This window comes from Alligator mississippiensis, chromosome 8, assembly GCF_030867095.1.
Source record: "Alligator mississippiensis isolate rAllMis1 chromosome 8, rAllMis1, whole genome shotgun sequence".
NCBI lineage: Eukaryota > Metazoa > Chordata > Crocodylia > Alligatoridae > Alligator > Alligator mississippiensis.
This window is the reverse complement of record NC_081831.1, coordinates 73,825,852-73,846,653: the sequence shown is the minus strand read 5'-3', so window position 1 is coordinate 73,846,653 and position 20,802 is coordinate 73,825,852. Positions and strand designations below refer to the sequence as shown.

Sequence of the window (20,802 nt, the reverse complement as noted above, 5' to 3'; positions counted from 1 at the left end):
CAATCACAGTGAATGTGCGCGTCGCTCAACAGCACAACACTGTGCCAGTCTCAGTTTTTTGGCCGATTGCTTACATTATAAAAAAAATCAGTTCTTGTCAAATGCATATTGGTTAAGTGCATAAACCACTTAAGTGTGTAGTATCCTTTCGCTCCAATGTCCACTTTGTAAATTGTAATAATGCGAGCCAGGAGTAAAGAGAAAGCAGCTATCAAAGGGCTGCTCTTAAAGGTCTTGAAGAATGACAAGCAGTTTCATGGCTGCTATTAGAAGCTTTGAAAATGACAGGAGCTAGTCATTTTCCAAGACTTCTTTTCAAGTCCTGAAACTGAGAAGCCTTGAAAGTGATGGGAGCTAGTCTGTGTCAGGGCTCCTAATGCTAGGGCTCTGTGCACTTAATGAATATTGGTTATCTTGATTTGGGTAAGTGCATACTCTGGGTATGTAACTTAGCTTTTTCTTCAGTCTCACTGCTGTGCACTTAACCCATGTACAGCATACCTGCAAATTCCTGTTTCGCTGTTAGTGAAAGCTGAGCTACTTTAAAAGGAAAGACTATATTCTCTTACGGAAAAAATTAACTTAACACACACAGTGATGGAGCAATGAAAGGCACAATGGGATAACATTTTATGTTTCAGCTGAAGAATCTTGTTATTGTACAGGACAGCAAGCTTACTGTAAAATACAGTTGTTGCAAAGTGTTTTGGGGACAAAAAATAGCCTTTCCAATATTTGTTTCAGCATTATCTCCTAGGTGCTTTTTTAATCCTACCTTGAAAATAACGGGAAACCATAAATAATGCTAAAATATCATTTGAGGTGATTACCTGGCAGACACCTTCTTGCCCTTTAATCACCAGCATGTACTACGAAGAGCATTTAACGTAGCAGGCTATCAGCAGGAAGATCTCTTGCACTTTTGTCATGTGGAATCTTGATTTATTGCTCTGTCTTTAAAATGTGTAGAAAACAAGTCTTTTTATATAGATTGCAGGGTTGCTCATGTTCCATTTAACTTAAATACAGCTGTCTAAGCATAGAACTGGACTTGTAAACTGCAAGTTATGATGTCCTTTAGAGAAACAGATCTCATTGCAGAATAACCTGACACTATAGAATAGAGTTCTTTTTTTTTTAATAAACCAGACATGAAATTAAAATGCCAAGTTTCATTTAGGTTCCTGTGAAGATTGGTAATACAATAAGATACAAAGCTCTACCCAGTATAGTCGATATACTGTGCAAGTTACAATGCATACATATATTTATCGTTACCTAGCTGTGTTCAGCCAATTGTTGTATATTAAAGAGAAACATTAATTTATTCCCTATGGTTTTTGCATTTTGTTTTCTCCAGCTTTGAGGCAAAAACCAAATGTTTTCCCTTTGGATTTGGGCTGTTTGTTTTACAAAGGCATAATTTGGGGGCTGGTAATATGCACTTAGTCTATGCCAAGGAGTTATTCCAAAGTGAATAAATCAGGGCAATTTCACGGGAGATGGGGAGAAGAGCTGGCCAACTCTTTGAAAGCATGGTAGATTCTCTGCATATAATGCATCCCTGGAGATCAAGGGTCTCTGAAACCAAGGTGTGTCAATACTAGTGTGATTAAAGCTTCTGTGTATACTTAAGTGGGTGCGTTAAGACATTTACTGTGCAGTAGACTAATTAGCTGTGTAGTAAATGTTGTGTGTCTACATGTGTGCCCCAATTAGGCTGGACTACACTAATTTACTCTGCAGCAGGATAGTACTTGTAAATGCAAGTACTGTCCTGCTGCAGAGTAGAAAGCTCTGCTGCAGTACACATGTAGATGCTGCCCCAGCTGGCTGGGGCACAAGGCTGCTTTAGTGTGGGGGCTGCCTGCAGGCTAGCCCTGCTCTGGAGCACCCTCATGTCGCAGCCAGTCCCTCCACAGCACATTGAGTTGGGGGGGGGACAAGCTAATCCCCTGGACCCCCTGTCAGTTGAGGCTGCTCTGAACTCAACATGCTGCAATCCCTGGCATATATGTAAAGGCTATGCCCAGGAGCGATACAGTCCAGCGCAGCAAGCACTGGAGTTCATTGCATCACATCAATATGCATATGTAGACAAACAGAATACTCATAATAACATGAAGTTAACCATCCAAGTGGTTCCTCTTTTCATGTGGGTTTTGCAACTCGATGAATTCTATGCCGTTGTGGCTACATTGCTAGCACTACCTAAGCCAGCTAATTTAAAGCTAGATTCTTATATGCCTGCATAAGGTACAGTTACCACTGTGACTGGAGTGCAGGCAAATCCTGCGAGTCAGAGAGAAGAGACTGTGCAGTGGAAGCAGGTGAGTGAATAAAAGTACCAGGGTTAATCGAGAAGCCGGCAGAATGTTTTGATGCTGTGCTCCACTGATCATGCTGAGAGAGACCCAGAGTTCATTATGTTTTGTGGCTGTTGGTAGAAGCTGAGAATCGGATTTTTATGCAATACTTTTCAGGAGGCTCGGGGCAAAAGGTGCAGCCCCGAAATGCAGCAGTGGTGGGGAGTGCGGCAGCAGATTCCTTGAAGATAAATTTGTGCCATCTGGATTGTGAACTGCTCTAGAGACACAGGCAGCTCATGTAAGGTAGAAGAATTTGGGGGCCTGCTCAGACTTACTGCTGATGAAGTACCCCAACCCAGCCAGGATCTGTGGGGTGAGGGGGAGTGTATGTGTGTGTAAGGGGGAAGCATGGAGCCCTTTGCTGCCCCTGCACATACAGATTCTCTGCTACAGAAGCACACAGAGGCTGTAGTCATGTCTGGCAAGACCCTCTCCAGTGGTGTGTTTCAATTCTTTTGTAGAAGAAAGCCTTTTCACTTTAACACAGAGCCTTGGAGGGGGGAGGAGGTCAGAGAAAGGACAAGTTTAGCTAGTTGTAAATACGCTGAGTAACAAAATTCCTTAGCGCAAAAAGCCACTTTTGGTATCCAGTAAAGCTTACTTTGATTTTGGAAAGCTTGGTTAGAACTCAGCCACAGCATACTCACAGAACTGTGGTTAGGAGGGAGATCAGTTGTATGCTTCCTGTATACGTCCTTGTGGCTGCCTGTACTTTTAGGGTGGCCACCCATCCCTAATTGGGCAGGACAGTACCATAATGGGAACATCAAGTCCCAGTCCCAGGCTGCATGACTCTGGGACAACATTTATCCTGGATTTGCAGTATTGTGCAGGGAATGGGGGATGGTGGGTTTCCCCTTGTAGGCTGGAAGCATTCCAGTCTGCAAGGGGCTGCCAGGAGTGAGATGCAGGGGGTGCCACATGCACATGTTCACCCGCATACATGCATGTGGCCAGGAACACAGCTAGGCAGTGTGGAGAGCAGCTTCCTGCAGATAAGTCTGTGGGGGAGGGGACATGGGGGATGTGGGGAGTGGCAGATTGAGGCCCCCCACATTAAAGGAGGGAGTGGGGCAGGAGCTGGGTGCTCTGCCCAGCCAGGGCAGTGCATGGGGCCTGAGACTGGGGCGTGGAATGGGATGGAGCCATAGGCGGCTCGGACAAGGAGAGTGTGGGGGGGAGGCAGCTCCCCACTACTGCATGTACCCCTGGGGAGAGGCGGGGGGGCACATGCCCCCCCATCAGATTTGTGTATGGGGTGGATGTGGGCTGCCCACTGTGGGCTCCCTGCCTTGCTGCCTTTCCCTCGGGAGCCCTGAGCTGGCAATGCACATTCTGCCTGTCTGGCAGCAGTGGGGCGGTGGTGGTGTGGAGTTGTGGCCTCTGCTGCTACCAGGCGGGCAGGGGGCGCATGGCTGGTGTGGTGGTCCTGGAGGGTGGGGAACCCTGAACCCACAGTGAGAAGCCTGCATCTGCCCCTGTTCCACTTGGCTCTGCTCTGGCCATGGCAGGGTGGGGGAGGAGGGAGAGGCAGACATGTCTGCCTTTCCAGTTTAACAAGTTGGTCATCCTACTTTACTTATTAAAATGGGCATGCTCCCTTCCCACAAATCAGCCAGTCTGTTTTACTGAATTTATGGCCACCAAACAGCAATGAATTTTAATCAGTAGCTTGCCTAATACTTCATGTGACATGTCTTCTAATGGAAGGATAGCCTTGGTATAAAAACCTGAACAGAATTAAGTGTCAGTCTGGAAGCAATAGCGTATTGCCAACTAAAACTTTTATGCCTGGAGATAAAATAATGCCAAGTATCAATAGAGGAAAGTTCCCAAATGCTTCAAGCTGTTCATAGGACAGGGAAACACCATATACACTTGCCCTGTCAGAGTTGCTCTGTGTGTGTGTGTGCGTGAAGACACATATGTATGAGTGTGTATAAATAAACTACATAAAAATATGAAAAAAGTCCTAGTCAAAAGTTAAGGTCAAGCAGGCACACTAATCTTACAGACCTAATCTGAGACACAAAGACCTGTTTCTTTCAGAGTACTTGGTATTATCAGATATGTTTTCTGTGTCCAATGCATCTGCAAATGATACCAATTGCAGCTATAAGTTCTCAACACTTCTGCAAATGACATCCCAAAGTCCTGAACTGGGCACCCAGAATATGAGGAGAGTTAGGTTTTAGTGACCATCTGTGAAATGTTTGGTTTCAGTGACTTACCTAGCATCACACAGGAACTCCATGGAGGAGGCAGGCAGATAATTTCATTCTCCAGGACAGCTTTGATTTGCTTTAATCATATGTCCATCCTCTTTCTCCTTGCAATACCCTGGTCTCCTCTCCACACCTTATAACTTTTGCAGATGAAGCACGGATCCTATATCTGACAGACAGCAACCCAAACCATTACAGCTTGACAAAATTATAAAACTGAAAATGGGGTCTTATTAATGAGAAGTGCTTAATGATAAGTGGTAGTACTAAAGCAAACTAAAATGATAAATGCCTATCAGTGAGGTGTGTATGCATCACTATACCCATTTTAGAGACAGGTAAACTGAGCAGAGGGCTTTAATAATTCGATCAAAGTGCCAGTTAGTCAACGGCAAAGCTAGAGAATAATTCACCCTGTCTCTTCTTATTCCTGATTTTGAGAGAAGAAAACAATAAAAAACCCAGAACCTCCCCCCACAAAATAAAACTGTTCCCATTTAATGCAGTTGGCCCAGACACAATTCTGTTGACATTCAGTCTGATTTTATTTTCACTTACACTGGGTAGTTCAGGATGAACTCAACAGGACTGGAACATCAGGCCCTCATTTATGAGCTTCATAAGCCAGCATGGTAAAGCAGAAGCCCTCATTTGCTTCTGTCAGATCCCTACTTTGCAGATGATGTGTACATATTTAATTTTACAGACTATAACAGAGAAACGTGCTCTGGATAGCTAGGAAAGGGCTGCAATGAAGAAGGATACATCGCCACATTCATATTGCGAAGCAGAAAATGGTTTTTGTACTGTATCAAAGTTTCCAGGCTGCACCATCCTCTGGAGACAACCTCTATTTCCATTTTTTTCCTGGTATTTGCGTTTAGAGGTAAAACAGCAACAAAAGAGCACAGTGCAAATTTGCATCATGACTGAAGTTCTGTATTGTTTTGGCTATCCCAACATTGCCTGGAAGCCCTTTTCCATTGTAAGCCAAACAATCTACTCAAATGTGTTTTTCTCTCTGTAGATAGATATATCTATATCTTCAGCTATATTTGTACCTAATAAGAGAGTGTATAATAACAACTCTGTAATGATTTCACATTGGTTTCTTCCAGGAACTTCACAGTCACAACAGTCCTTCATTTCAGAATACTGTTTTATTATTTACTGTTTCAAATGTACATTTTGAACGTAAGGGATCAATAAAAGGAAGAAACCCGCCCCCCCTCCCCACATGATGTACAGTACATAGTCAGTTTGCATTGTTCCTAGTTTTTGAAGTTAGACATCAGGGTGCATACTGAAGAATACAGTTTATCATTTCTAGATGGACTGCAGACACCACGCAACACAACTTTGATGGAATATTAGCTCAAACTTCATACAAGTATAATTATCTGGAGCTCCATTTGTTGTAGGAAAACTGCTTGTATAAGTGCAATCTTCTTCATGTGGAGCCTTGTTTAAGGTGTTGGCCATATATTTTTGGAGCAAAATGATTTCACAAAAGAAAAAAAACCCCACAATGTAACAGCTCGCCTTTCTTTTAAGAACACAAGTAACAAATTAAAACAAACTTCTAATGAAGTACAAGAAAAATCACAGCTTCTTGCAAACTCAATTTGAAAAATCAGAGATATATTCTGCAAAGTTAAATCATCATCAAAAATGACTTTGGGTCTCTGACTTTTTTTTCTCTTCATCTTCTGAACCTTATGTGCTCTCAGCTTCAGCAGTTACTCAGAATTTCCCTGCAATAAACTCTATCTACAGATACCTTTCGATCTCTTCTGTCGCTCTACTTTCCCAGCTTGACCTACATCAACCATCTCCATTGCTCCTGTTTCAGGCACTGTTCTGGACATTTATCTCCTCTCTCCAGCTACTTCTATTCACTTCCTTCAACAACTCTTCCCTGCTCAGTCACTTCCATCGTCTTCAATTACTGCTCTTGACATCTTCAATCTCTTCCCTTCAGTCATTCCATTTTTCTCTTTTGTCTTGATTAGCTTCCTGCTCTTACATTTTTCTCCATGCAGCACCCAACTCCCATTATTACTTGGAATTCCTCCCTTAAATCCTTTAAGAAATGTTAACCTCTTTGGGGCAGGTTCGTATTTTCATAAGTGAAATACCACTCACTTCCACAAAGTTGCATTTGTCTAAGACATCTGAAAATCTGACTCAATCTTTTATCACATACAGAAAAATCTGCACTAGTAGAGTGGGGACAGAATGGAAGATTAAATAGTAATATAATACTATGTTCTCTCTCACACAAGCTCAGCTTTTATTCTTGGTATGGATCTAAACAGTTTTACAGTATGTCAACTCACTGTCACATTTTTCTGGTATAATAATATAAAAAAGAACAGTTTAATCACATTTGCTTCTTCAATCTCTTGGCAGGGGCTGTTCCAAGCTCCCACTGCTTTGTGCTAAACTCTTCTGAATTAGTTGCTAGTGTCAGGAGAACCTGCCTTGTAACTATTGGCACCAAGACATTCAGAAATGTAATACAGAGGCTGGTATGGTACAGCACACTTTAAAAAGTATATAGGACAACCTGGATCACTGATTTGTGCTATAGCAAGAGCATTTTGATAGTAAGCTTTGCACACCTACTGGGCATATAATGAAAGATATCCTTTCTTCACAGTATTTTAGCTTTCTTTTTTTTAAAAAAAGAAGTACATTTTATTTTCTGATTTACTGCTGGTCAGCTATTACCTTTACTTATATTTTTAAACTTGCAGCTTTTGTTTGGTGAAAACAGAGCACAGAAAGCCCAAGGATCAGTAGCCCAGAAATCAGGACTTATGAAAAACTAGATGCCTACTTACCCCATGTAATTACAATAGTTCCAATTCTGCAACTGCTAGTGGATAGGAAGATCACTGCACATAAGCTGAGCCCCACTGCTTTTAACGTGGTTCTGGCTTGGCACAGCAGTCCACCCATGGGCAACCCAACGCTGAGGAGAACTTCAATTTGGGTGTTCAAGCAGCCATTTGGGCATGCAGCTGCATGCACATTCTGAGCCTGGCCTTTGGTTTGGACAATTTGGTCATTCAAACTTTTTGACATAAGCATATTTAATGTGTATAACACTCACTATATGGTCAGAGGCAAAACTAATAATCATGACGTGTGCTGGGTTGACAGCTTTGGAAACCACAATCCTCTAGCTGAAGCATATGGACAGCAGCAGGGATGGCTTCCCTAACACTGTCCAGCCCCTGGTCCCTGGAAGACCACTATGAGGGACAAGAATACTGATTAGCCTCCACACTCAACCCGTCTTTGGCTTCTCTGCTGCCAGTTCTGGAGATGGTTCTGCAACATGAACCCTGGTCTAACTAGACTGTGACTGCAACCTCAATTCACATTGGTTGCAAAACTGCCACCGGTTGGTAACAAGCTTCACTCTTCATTGTTACCTACCTACCCAATTCTGAATCATCATCATAGAGGTAGAAGACTAGCTATTCCAGAACCATTTTCTAGGCACCTTTCAGTATTACAGATTTCAAATGAAAAAATAATTATTTTTAAATACTGCTGTTAACTATCTTATTTATTTTTTTCCTTTTACCTACAGTATGCTCTACACTGGATCACTTCTGGACTGAGGTGCATGTCCAGTTTATCATATATAATATTTTGCACTTATATAACGCTTTACATTTTGAAAGCACTGCATGAACATTAGCTAACTAATGATTGTGCATTTAAACCTTAAGGTTCCGCATTAGTATGTCTATATACTTGATGGCCAAGATATTAGCCCCTGAGAATAGCTTTATAACAGAAGCACTCAAATCAATGCCATCAGTAGATGTGGCTTTATTTAGAAGGAATTAGTATAGAAAGAGTGCCTGAAATTATTTATCTTTTCTATTTATAATAAATTGGCTCTTTGGATAAATTTATAACTATATTAAGAATACATTCGTTAACCATGGCATCCACTTTGGAAAGACTTATATTTACAAACTAGGAAATGCAGGTTCTGATATTGAACAAGCGGGTATGAGAATCATGTAAAGAAAGGGTCCCTGACTGGGCACCCTGGCATCCATGAATAGCGCTGTTGACATCATCTCACATGGAATGAATCTGCTTGTATAAGTAACAGTCAGAGGCCTAATAGGCACCTATACACGTGCAGCGAGGCTGCTCCGACATGCTGTAATTACTGCACGTTGGAGAAGATTTGATTAATTGAGTCTGCTGGAGCGTGGCAATAACTGTACTCCAGTAGACTCCAGCATGATGTGTATCAGTATCCCCGCACTGAAAAATGGCAGCAGGGGCCCTTTAACTAAAGCTTGTTCAATGAGATTTAGTTAAAACGTCCCCGCTGCCATTTTTCAGTACGGGGTCCCTGATACATGTGATGCTCTGGGTGCTTTAATTAGAGAGGTTCTTGAAGCTGATCTAATCAGAGCACACTCCCCCCTCCCAACTCCTGGAGCACGTCTATAAATGTCCATGATGCCCTGTGTTTATTGGTTCTGATAAACTGCTATTTAAATTCTCTTTACAAATACATTCTACAGTAACTGTGTCTAAGGACTAAGGCATCCTGTCTTGAGAGATTAACAGAGTCAGCCCTATGCATTTTGTAAAATCTGCTCCTGGGCTGATGCCTATGTATCCAGTAGCTGATTCTACAAAGCTCTGCAGCAAAGCACATCCACACCCAGGGCATGCATCTATCCCTGAATGCCCAAGTGTGCGCTAAGCCCCTTTGTGTGTTGCTAGCTCACTAGTGAGACTTGGACAGTAATAATTTGGTTAAAAGAAAGTCAAGCAAGCTAGAAACAATTCAAAATCAAGTAGATTCTAACTCACAACTCAATACAGATATTTGATACTGCAGATATTGCGTCCAAAGAGAAAGATTTCAGTTCAAAATAATAAAATTACAATATCTGTGCAAAACATGTACACTTGTCAGAGTGCAGGAGCCTGTTATATTCACTACATTTTTCATTACAGTTGCTATTTGCTACATTGTGAATTCAGTCTTGGTTTGCACCATGTTTTTCGTAGATGGAAAGAAACACTTTTGCAATAATTTGACAGGAAAATGGAATTTCTTCCTGACTGAAGGAATATGAATGTTGAAAGTTAATAACAACGAGATTCTTGTAAGTAAAAAGTGCAAATATGTGTGCATAACCTCCAAACTTTTGACGCTGCTTCTATCTGCTGGGAACTTCAAAGCATCCTTCGTTCTGAGATGATTTACCAGTTGAATAGTATGTTTTGACCAAGTGTCATAAAGTAAATTTGACTGCAGCCTCCTGATTGTACAGACGCAAAGAACACCTTGAAAAGGAAAAAGGGATAGACCACTGTCAGTTTACATTTATGAGAAGATTTTTAAACATATTTGACAGCTTCAGGACAAAGACAGATCAGAATACTATTCTAGATAAAAACCTATTCAATTATAATTCTTTGAGGTTCATTTTTTTTTTAAGCAAAATTAATTGTAAGTGCTTACAAGGGTATATCCTGGTAATATGTTGTGGTGTATACATTTTCTACTAGAAAGGATATCAGAGCACATTATCAAACAATTTACTAAATAGTTTCTGGATACAATATTCTGAATACATCAATGAAACAAACAAGCAACAGTGCACCTGTAGAGATAGTTACCGTGTATCCGGACTAATTTAGTCGCACTCAAATGAGGAAATACCTGCAACACCTCTAATATCACTGTTTGGTACTTTCCTCAAAAGGTTGCTCTAAATTACACCTTCTTGTGCTTGCATTTAAGAGGCAATTTTCAAACTAGGCATTATCAGAGTGCGGTAACTATTCTCAGACGAGAGCTTCAAAGCTGGTTAACGCTGACTTTTCACTTGCAGTAGAAAGCAGGTAAAATACAGGGCTACGACCTGTCTGGCTTCAGATGTGGGATTCTGTCTATAAAAGGCAGTTTGTGGGATCAGCACCTATGGTTGCTTTTGATTGAGCAGTTATGCCAAAGTAAGAAAAATCCACCATCAATAACATGTTAAAGAAAATAAATAAATAGGTGAATCTTGTTTTTCTTATTCAACTATTAACCATATCTGTACCTTGTCATTTCTTTCACACAGAAATTTTAGCTTCTGTGCTTTCTTGTGCATAAATACGCCTTCCAGATTTCCTGTTTCCACAGAGCGCAGTTCAATAGCTTTCTCTCCCCAGCCCATGGCCTGGTTAGACTGAAGATAAGCTAAAATGAAATAAAGCCACATTTTACAGATTAGTAAAACAAAGGGGATTCAAATATTTGTCTGCTGTTAGTAAAACGGCAGGTCCATTTACCCCCTGTAAGCATATTAAAGATTGCAAATCTAGACACACCCAGTATTCAGCTTTTAACTATACAGTGGAGTCCAATTAGATTGTATCTTCAAAAAAGGAAATCACATCCACTCCAACAAAACCTGTACTGAAATACTGCATAGAAAATAGATGGTAAAAGGTTAGCTCCTGGCCTTAGGGGCAAATCCTTAATAAACAGACTTTACAAATGTGATCCACTCAGGAAGGTTTGTCAAATCTATCGAAGCTTCCCCCCAAAACACAGCGGGACGACCAACCTATACAGTTACTCTGTGGTGCTTTGCACTGTCTGGGGCATCAGCACTGTTTGCATCCGTTTTACCTTCTTCCTACAATATTGCCTTTTTGATCGGTGCTTCAGTGTGCACTGTGCTCTTATTTTATCCATTTCTTTTACCATTTCACCATCTCTTATTCTTAACTCTCTGTGAAAGAGCAGTTTTGTGGTTTAACAAGGTAAGAAATGAACTCTTCACTCTGCACTCTGATTATATATTTTTTAACTTCTTTAGCTTACCCAAGAGACTAGAGCCTCTCTTTTCATTAAACGGATCTGCATCCTAATGTGTGCTATGGATATTAAAAATGCAAGCAAGAAGTCTAGAAAACATCACTCTGCACTAGATTCTGACTTCCCTTACAGCAATATTTATCTGAGGTAATTATACTTACCCCATTGGAGTGTCTCTGACTTTACACTGGTGGAAATGAAACTAGAATTGGACATACCTGCCATTCACTTTAATTACTGCCGTTTAAAAAAAGGTCTTAACAACAGAGTTGTACCTAAACTCTCTGCATTTGTTTCATTTCTAAGTAGTTTTTTTGATTTCCATAATTACAGTAAATTAGTGAACATCATATACTAGCAATACATGGCAATAATGCTAGTGCCAGGTGATTTTAACTGTAGCAACCTTGCTCATGTAACATAGCATTTAGATTACTATAATAACGTATGCTGTGGTGATTAGGTAACATATGGAAAATAAATGCTGTATTTTTGCAACTCGCATACACCCCACTCTCCGCCGCCCCCAAAAGACATCCACCTCCTTTGGGAAGGCAGAGTGAAGGAGAAAATAATTCCTTTTTAACCAAATTGTTCAGATCAGCTTCCTTATTTAGGACATGCACCCCCACTTTCAATAGCCAATATTTAGGGGAAAGGTGTATGGTAAGCAAATAAATAAAGGTAAGTGTCATCAGCAACGGGCTTGATGATTCGAGCCCCTTCTCATTTCACTGATATCTCTGGCAAGACTCCTACTGCCAGAGGAGTATGACCAAGATTTCACCCTTAGTTTTATCTCCCAATGCTGGAAATAAAAGGTAAATGGGAAGCTGAGAGCAGCATTTCTCAGAATCAGGGTAGGGAAATGATATGGCAGGATGTCAAAAATACATCCAAGGGCAGCTCTTCAGCTGGTGCGCACTGTTTTAACTTCATTAAAGTCAATGAGTCCCAGTTTACATCTATCTATCGTAGTTAATTGAGAGCAGTAAGTGGTTCTGGAACTGACAGTACCTTGTGGCATACAGACTCGGGAGAGATTTGGATAGTCCATTTTGTCTCATACATTTGATCATATCCTTGACTGAGATTCCCTGGAAAACTTAGCAGTTCGTAACACAAAGAAAATGCCTGACTTGGCTTGCAGTGGGATACGGTCTGTGTAGCATCAAAATAGCAGGGGTAGCTTAAACTGGCTATGAATTTCCGGCAGGCAGGGAGCTTGAGGGTACAAAGTTTCCCATCATCCCTGCTTCTCCTTGGGCTCCTGGCAGATGTTACACTTAAGGTGTGATTAATCATTTAATTGTGTCTGAAGTAGCAGCTACACATTCATGCAATGTATGGTGCGATAGAACAGGGGAAAAGCCACAACATTATTATGCATATTTTGTGCAATAACTTTGTGGCTGGTTCCCATCGGGCCACACCATGAAATGTGTGGCATTCCCAGGCCTGGAAGTGCCCTGAGAGTCTCAAAGGGCTCATATGCGCTCCCGCAGCTGGGAGCAAACAGACCCTGACTGGTGAGCCCAGCCACAGGGGTGCACAACAGCCCTTCAAGGCTCAAATTTCGGGCTCTCCTTGGCATCAGCAATAGAGCATAGTTGTGGGATTGGGGATCAGATCCCAATCATATGTCAGGACAGTAGGCGCAATTGTTGGGATCGTGGATCACATCCCATTGCACCTTTAACTGAATGTCTGTCAGGGGCCCTGGCTACTGCACTAGGGCCAGGATGGTAAATACTACCCTGCATTCGATATTTTTTGTGACAAACTTTCATCCCCTTCATTGAAGGGCTGCTTTACATAGGGAGGCTACTGTAATATAAGCTGAGGTGTGGATTTGCACTATACTAGCTAGTCCACACAAACTCCCTGTGTTCCCACCATTACTGTCCAATAAATGGAACAAACTACAAAGGCATTCGAGAGCAGGGGTGGGAAAAATATGGCAGATTCAGCCCACAGAGGGACTTTGTCTGGCCTGCAGCATGTCCTTTAGTTCTGCCTGGCAGGACCCAAGCCCCAGGCTAAGCGCACTGCCCCAGCCCCAGTCTGTCCCGTGCAGGGGGTCCTGGTCCCTGCAGCACTCACCCTACAGCTGCCCACAATAAGCAGCAGTGGTGGCCAGGCAGAAGCTGCTGCTGGGTGTGGGAAAAATGTGGGACCTGGCAGTAGGTATGGCTGCCTCCCCCTTGCCACTGCCGGGCCTTTCTTGCTGCTTCTGTCTGAAGCTTGCCCTGCAGCTTCTCCCCACCACCTCCACCACCAGCAGCACCTCTGGGCAGCCCCGGGCACCCAGGCCTGGCAAGGCAGTGGTGACAGGGAGGAGCTGCAGGGCAGCCCCGGTGGCGGGCTCTGGGCAGTGGCAGCAAGAAGGGCCCAGCGGCAGTGAGGAGGAGGCAGCTGCATCCACTGCTGTGTCCCCGTTTTCTCCCATGCTCAGAACCAGCTTCTGCCCAGCTGATGCCACCTCCTCCACACCTGGGCCACTGCCGCTGAAGCCAGGCAGCAGCTCCAGCCCCTCCTCAGGGTAGAAGGGTGGCCCATGGGTGGCACAGGTGGTGGCCTCAGCTGAGTTGCCTCTGCTGAAGCTGCCACCTGCCCGCATCCAGGCCAGCTCCCTGTTCTCCATGGTCCCATCCCACATAGGGAGGTTTGGTGAACTGGGGTGGGGAGGGATGGGCTTGCTGTCGCAGCCCGCAACAGCTCCCCCAAACCCTCTATGCGGTCCACATGCCCAAACAATTGCTAACCCTTGCTCTAGGGCATGTCTGCACTGTTGTGCCTGGATGTGCCAGCTAGGACATGCTTCCATAGTGGCAAAGGCATGCCTTTAGCATGTACTAAGTGCCCACATGGGGAGTTAATGCATGGTAGTTCACACATTGGTCTACTTTGCAATTATTTCCCATACAGACATGCCTGAAAGGGCCAAACAGGCTTGATATTCCATTGATTTTAATGGCACGTCACTTCCCGACACCATCAGACGAGTTAAGGAGCAATGGAGGTGGGTTAATATGGACTGAAAGCCAGCTCTATTATGCATACAACAATAGACCCTGGGCTTTTTAGATAACAGGATTCTCTATTAACTTATCAAGAAAAAAAGCGTCAGGCAATTAACATGGTTCTTAGATAAAAATCAGTACCTAATGGTGTGCTCTACTATGCTAGAATTAATTTCCACAATTGAAAGAGTGACCTTCACAACCCACAAGCTGCTCAAATGTTCGCGTGTTGTGGGACTTCCTTTCCCTTTCATGCATTTTTATATTAATTATGGAGGTCAGGACTGGAAAGAAACTGCGGAGATAATGAGATGGAACAATACTCGCTGCAGTAGTTTGGCTAGGATTAATACTCTCCCCAGCCCTGGAAAGTCTTTGGGAGTTGGTTAGCAGGAAGGAAATCTCTGCAGGGATCTTTTTGTCCCATCTTATCACCTACCAGGGTGCTCCCACCACGGAAAATGTGCTCCCACCACACTGCCCATTCAAAAGCTGTCAGATTCAGAGGAGACTGATGCCCCGGTGTGGGCTCTGGTTCCCACCTCTGCTCCTCAGGTGGAGTTTGTAGAAACATAATTAGCTGCAGCCTGTATTATCTTTATAAACGAAATTCCCCAAAAGTAGAGAGGGACAATTTGTACCCTCTTTGCTTTGCCAAACACAGTCTGCTCATTCCCTCACCCCATGAATCCTTGCAGAAGAGGACATGGCCAAGCCAGAGACATAAGAAGAAGGGAGCTGAGGCACAGGGGAGTGGCCGTTCAACAAAGTGCAGAGGAAATGCAAACACAGGAGAGTTCCCCTCCATGCTTAGGCTTTGCAGGGAGGATATTCAGTCCTTACATAGCATTAGTTACCAGAAATTATCTCTCCATTAATCTGATATGAAATACAGATGTTACCTGTATGGCTCTCCCTCACTGTGCAACAGGCTTTCCTGTAATGCTGACATAGCAACCTCTTAGGAGGCGCTCACTACTTGACCCTTAGAAAGGTTAGTTCTAGATGACCAGTCGATCAGAGGCACCAGGATCTGCTCTTGTAGTTCATCTTTTAAAGATCAGAAATACAATCCCACATGGATCTGGGTGACATGTACAAACCCCTCGAGGCCCTCCTCTCACGGTTTGTACTGTCAAGAGAATTGCTAATGGATAGTCTTCTCTCCTGACCTGATTCTTATTCACTCACATAAGGTGCTAGGGCTTGAGGGCGCTGGATCTGGTATTCTGTATATACATACATAAACTAACAAGCATGCATGCTCACCCCAAGTTAACTCTGTAGCGAACTAACTCAATTCTCATTTTCACTGTGTTTGCATAGCTCCTCTCTGGACTTTCCTTATTTTCTAAGGCAGTGATAATTCTAGGACTTTCCATTTAGGATGGCTGATAATTGCCTAATGGGGCAGAAGACATATTTAAAGTGCTGAAAATGATAGAATTTGACATTAATTTATAACATCCACTTATCCCCCAGCAACTCCCTGCATGCCAAATTCTGTCTTCAAATACAATGCATCTGAGGACAGCCTTTGGACATAAATTAAACAACTGAAACCACCGCAAACAGCGTTGGGAGGAAAGACACCGTGAACTAGATTCTCAAAGGTACTTCCTAACTCAGTCCCACTGACTTCAGTGAAAATTAGGCACTGCATATTTTTACAGATCTGCATCTCTTGTGCTGTTGCTAAATGACAGCAGGACAGCCTTCTCTAACTATTGTTTTCCATGTATTCCCTTACATCCTCTCCTTTTGGATACACAACCTATACCAAGAGAAAGTGCCTTTATGCAAAGCGATCAGAGTTTACAGTGATACTGCCTAAAAACTGCCTCTGCATGGAGCTCATAAAGTCCAATGAGATTTCAAATTAGTGCAGTTTTAAGGAAAGCCCTTCTGACAGCCCTGGAGTCTGTGTGTGTGTAGGCTTCCTGCGTGAAAACCTATTATTTATGCTCTAGATAGCCAATATTCAGAAAAGGCTCTTCTTCCTCATCTATGAACTGTTATTTCATTAGTGAAAACACTGGCGCTGTGAAATCATCTGAGAAGTCTGTGTCTGACTGCTGTTTAGCTTTACTGGACAGCCTGCCCCTTTCCCAATTTGTTGGGGGTGAATAGAGTGGTTTCCTTAAAACATGATATGCTCATTTATGTCTCGTTTAAAGATTTGGGCTTTTGTTATACATTGACTTACGAAGCTAGAGAATGCAATAATACTTCAGAAACATGTGTAAGTAAAGACCATATCAAGCACGCAAGGGAAGTCAATCTAAGGTGGCACACAGCACCGTAAGTCACGGGTGGTTTGGATTTGCTTTGCATTGCATGGCTGTCTCCTTGAAGGGGGGAGCATGCTTTCCAGCCACCCTGGCAGGTGCTCCTGATCGCGCTTCAGGGGCCCAGTCCTGCTCTTTCTGGAAACTTCCATGTCCAGGGTGTGTGGGATCAGACCCCTGACACCCCAGAAGCTCAGAGCGTCCTTAGGCCTCCTCAGAGGCATTGGGTGTAGGCTGCAACCAAGACTGGGAATTTTGATTGATCTGTGCCAGTGCTCCCACTAGGACGTAAAGCCAGAGGTTCCTGGCTAGAGGGTCTTGCTCCTCCACTCAGGGTCAGACCAAGCGCCATATTTGGGGTCAGGAACAAATTTTATTCCATGGTCAGATCATCACTGACTGCAAACACCTTCCTTTTTAATGAGGGGCATGGCCCTCTTCCTTGGACCTCTTGAGTGTATAATAACAACTTCTTATAGAAACAGGACATCAGCTGCTGTGGCCCCCCAGCTTTCCCTGTAGCAGGTTAAGGTGCTATTTGTGTCAGGGTTGAGGGTAGTTTTACAAAGAGGTTAGATTATGGATGTGTGTGGGATGGCTTGGACAGGGATGATCCCACCTGAGGCAGCGGGTTGGACTAGATGACCTCTGCAGGTCTCTTCCAGCCCCACTTCTAGGGTTCTTCCCAGGGTCTCCCACTTGCAAAGGTGTCCCCCGAGTTGGATTCTGGGGTTTCCCTGTTTGCAGAGAGGCACACCTGGGGAATCTGATCGGGGGTGCATCTCTGCAAACACGACCAGGACGCTTTGGTTGAGAATCCCTGCTCCACAGCTATAATACACACCAGAACAGTATGATGCTAGGACCACGAGACCAGCCCATACAAATAGCAGTAAAAAACCAAAGAAACCCATGTTATAGCTACCCAGCTAATATAAATATTTCCCATGTTGGTCCAAGAATAAGAATATAATCCACTGACAGTCCTCATTCTTCTCCTTCACACCACAAGTAACCTGCACTAGTGTTGTCCAATATCCCATGTCTGTATATCAGTCAGCTATAGTCAAGCTTTTGGCAGATTTCAATTTGACAGTGACCTTGAAGCTCTCAAGAACATCTTAATTCTACTGTGTTATAACCTATGGTCAGGCAAGATAAAAATCCTTTGGTGACTGGGCACAGCACTATCATCGTCTTTAGATGAGACCAGATTTCTCTGCAGTGTTGTATAATAGAAGTAAACTATAAGGACACATATCAGGCCCCATATTTAAATCCAGCCATTTTGTTTTGCTGGCAGGTCAATATACCTGAGACCTTAACTTGTCAACTGATGCAGAGAAATTTCAATCAAAATCTTTGTGGCATAAAACACATCTCTGCAGCAGTAGAAGCTTTTCCCTGAGTTTATTATGGCTACCCATAAACTCATATAAACTCTTAAACGTCCTCCACCTTATTTACTGATGTGCTACTGATATATAAGGGTTGGTTTACACAGGGAAGACTATCTGAATTAGAGTAGGGTGTAAATTTAAAGGAGAACAGCAGTTGCCAATTAACTACTCCAGAATAAAAGTACCTTTTCGGGTTTCACCTAATCCATTTTCAGTATAGATTAAGACGATTCAGATTAAGGCACACTTACTTTGGTATAAGTGTGTGCGCACATGAGCATGTGCACATGCGCGCGCACACGCACGCACGCACGCACACACACACACACACACACACACACACAGTGTTAATATGGAGACCATTCTGTCAAGGATTACGCCTGTTGTATATACAATCTAGGAAAGAACAACTATAGAACTGTGAACTGTAGTTCCTGTTACACTGTTTTCTACTGGTGTCTCTCCACTGACATCACTGGACCTACTATCTAATATATACAGGTGTAGTTAGCTCATATTCAGGTCCCTATATAGTATGGAACTGATAGACACTGTCTAACAGGGAGAAAGGAGCTCCTGGCTCAATGTTCCTTCTGCAAAGTAGCACCAACATTGGGCTCACTCAGCCCATATTCACGGAAACGACAAGTGTCAACTAAAAATGTGGTGTGGAGGTTAAGAGGAGGGGAAAGAAATAAAGCCATAAAAAAATCTTGGACACAATAGGACTCAAAACTCTTGACCTTCTTTCCAGCCCATCGTCCCCTCTAGTGCGGCTTGAGGGGCCTGCTGCCCCTGGCCCCTTCAGGGTCGGACAGCCCTGACCTAACTAACGCACTGAAACTCTAGGGACAGCTGCAAAAAGAGCTCCAAGCTGCCCGCAGACAGTAAAAAATATTCAAAGACAGCCAGCTGGTTCCTTTGCCTGAACCGGACTGCAATTATTCCACAGATTGACAAAGTGTGTCAACACATCATTATCGCCTGCTTTTCGCTAGTGCAATTCATTTCTCAGCATCAACATCATTTCTGTTTCCTAAAGGCATGTGGTGAAGAATAACTACTTATATCTCAATCCCCACCAACAATTCATGCTTTAAATAAATCTCGACAAATCCAAGAGGGCAAAAAGTTCCCAAATCCTATCAGCTTGGTGTTTCTTAAACCTTTTTTTTTACATAAAGAAAACATTACAACTCTGTTTTTAGCATTATATACTTGAAATATCTTCAAGATCACATAAAGAAAGCGTAGCTCTATTATTTTAATTTCCAACTGGATCTGAGCGTCTATGTTCCAATTTCTAATTAGTGGTTTGGTCAAAGAGGTTTGACTTTGAAGATAACTAGTGGCTGCTATCTTTAGTTTCCCTGCCCTAGATCTGTCAGTAATACCGTAAGAGTTTGCCACCTTTCTCAATCGCTTAACAATCTAGACTGAGTTTATCATGTGAAATCATTTGTAAAGAAATGAGAAAATACATGAAGGATCAAGCAAATGATGGCTAGCTGGAAGCCTCGCATAACACAAAACCTCTTCCCCTTTGGAAAATGAAGTGTAAAATTAATAAAAGGAAAACTTCAATATGCAGTTCAGGTGAGAATCACACAGAACATGTCGGAACGTGTTTAAGCCTGGACATTTCAAGGGAAACTTGCAAGGTCTCCTGAGGTTTGCTTGAACAATAAATCCAATGGGCCAAGTTTCTCCTAACATTTTAGTGCCTTTTTGTCCAGACGCAAGAATTCAAGAGGGGCAAGAAAATAATGGGACTCGAACGGGAAGCCCATGTTTAAAAGAAAATAGCTAGCAGAGTGATCTGATGCTGAGGATTTGATTTGAGTTGGGAGCAAAGTTAGGATCAGTTTTAGTCTGCTAATTCAAATAACCAAGGAGGTGGGGTTTGAGAAGACACAAAGGGCAGGTAAGCAACCAATCACTTTCATTGGCCTTGTGCTTTTAAAACTTTTCCCCCGAACTCTGGATTTTCTGGGAATAACAGTCTGAACTACTGGGGATAAGTACAAACAGTCAAAAAGCCTGAGGCTGAATCGATTCAATCTTCACAGGTTAGTCTAAGCTGTGTAGATTGAACTGATCAGCAAGTGAGCAGACATTCACTTTTGGTTCTGGAAATGCAGGAATGCAGGCAATATGCCTGTAGTGGCCCAAGCCAGAAGTCGGGGAGGGAGGTGCTAGAGCATGCCTCTCTGCTCGGCTGGAGCAGACAGCTTGGGCCAAGGCTAGCCTGTCCACCCTGCGAGGGGGTGGGGGTTTACAGGGGAGGTGCAAAGCATCCTGAGATGCTGGGGGACTGTGCATTAACTTGAATCTGGAGGGGATCTGGGACCAGACATTCAATACACGAATTTAACCTAAATCAGTGAAGTCTGATACTACATCCATCCAGGTCTATCTTAAACCAGGTGGCCATTTTGAGAGCAGTTTATGTGTGCTGCACTTCTGGGCTAGGAACAGACATTACACATAAACCGGTTTAAGTGATCAGAAACTGGTTTAAACCTGTAACAGAACAGATGTTCAGTGCATATAAACCAGTTTGAAATGGCCGAAACTGGTTTGAGATAAACCTGGCTGAATGTAGTATGAGACTTTACTGATTTGGATC

The 20,802-nt window shown here is 43.1% G+C and overlaps 1 protein-coding gene across 5 annotated transcripts in view; it reads right to left on the bottom strand.

The window, feature by feature from the left end:
- Positions 1-6,863: 6,863 nt before the first annotated feature.
- The window catches only part of NRK (Nik related kinase), a 130,828-nt gene continuing 116,889 nt past the window's right edge, over positions 6,864-20,802 (bottom strand). For all 5 annotated transcript variants that reach the window (XM_059732859.1, XM_059732856.1, XM_059732857.1 and 2 more), the window contains 2 exons: positions 10,699-10,838; positions 6,864-9,934 (listed from right to left, as the gene is read on the bottom strand). In XM_059732859.1, coding sequence (XP_059588842.1) covers positions 9,851-9,934; positions 10,699-10,838 — 224 coding nt within the window. In that variant the 3' untranslated portion in view covers positions 6,864-9,850. The remainder of the gene's footprint in view (positions 9,935-10,698; positions 10,839-20,802) is intronic.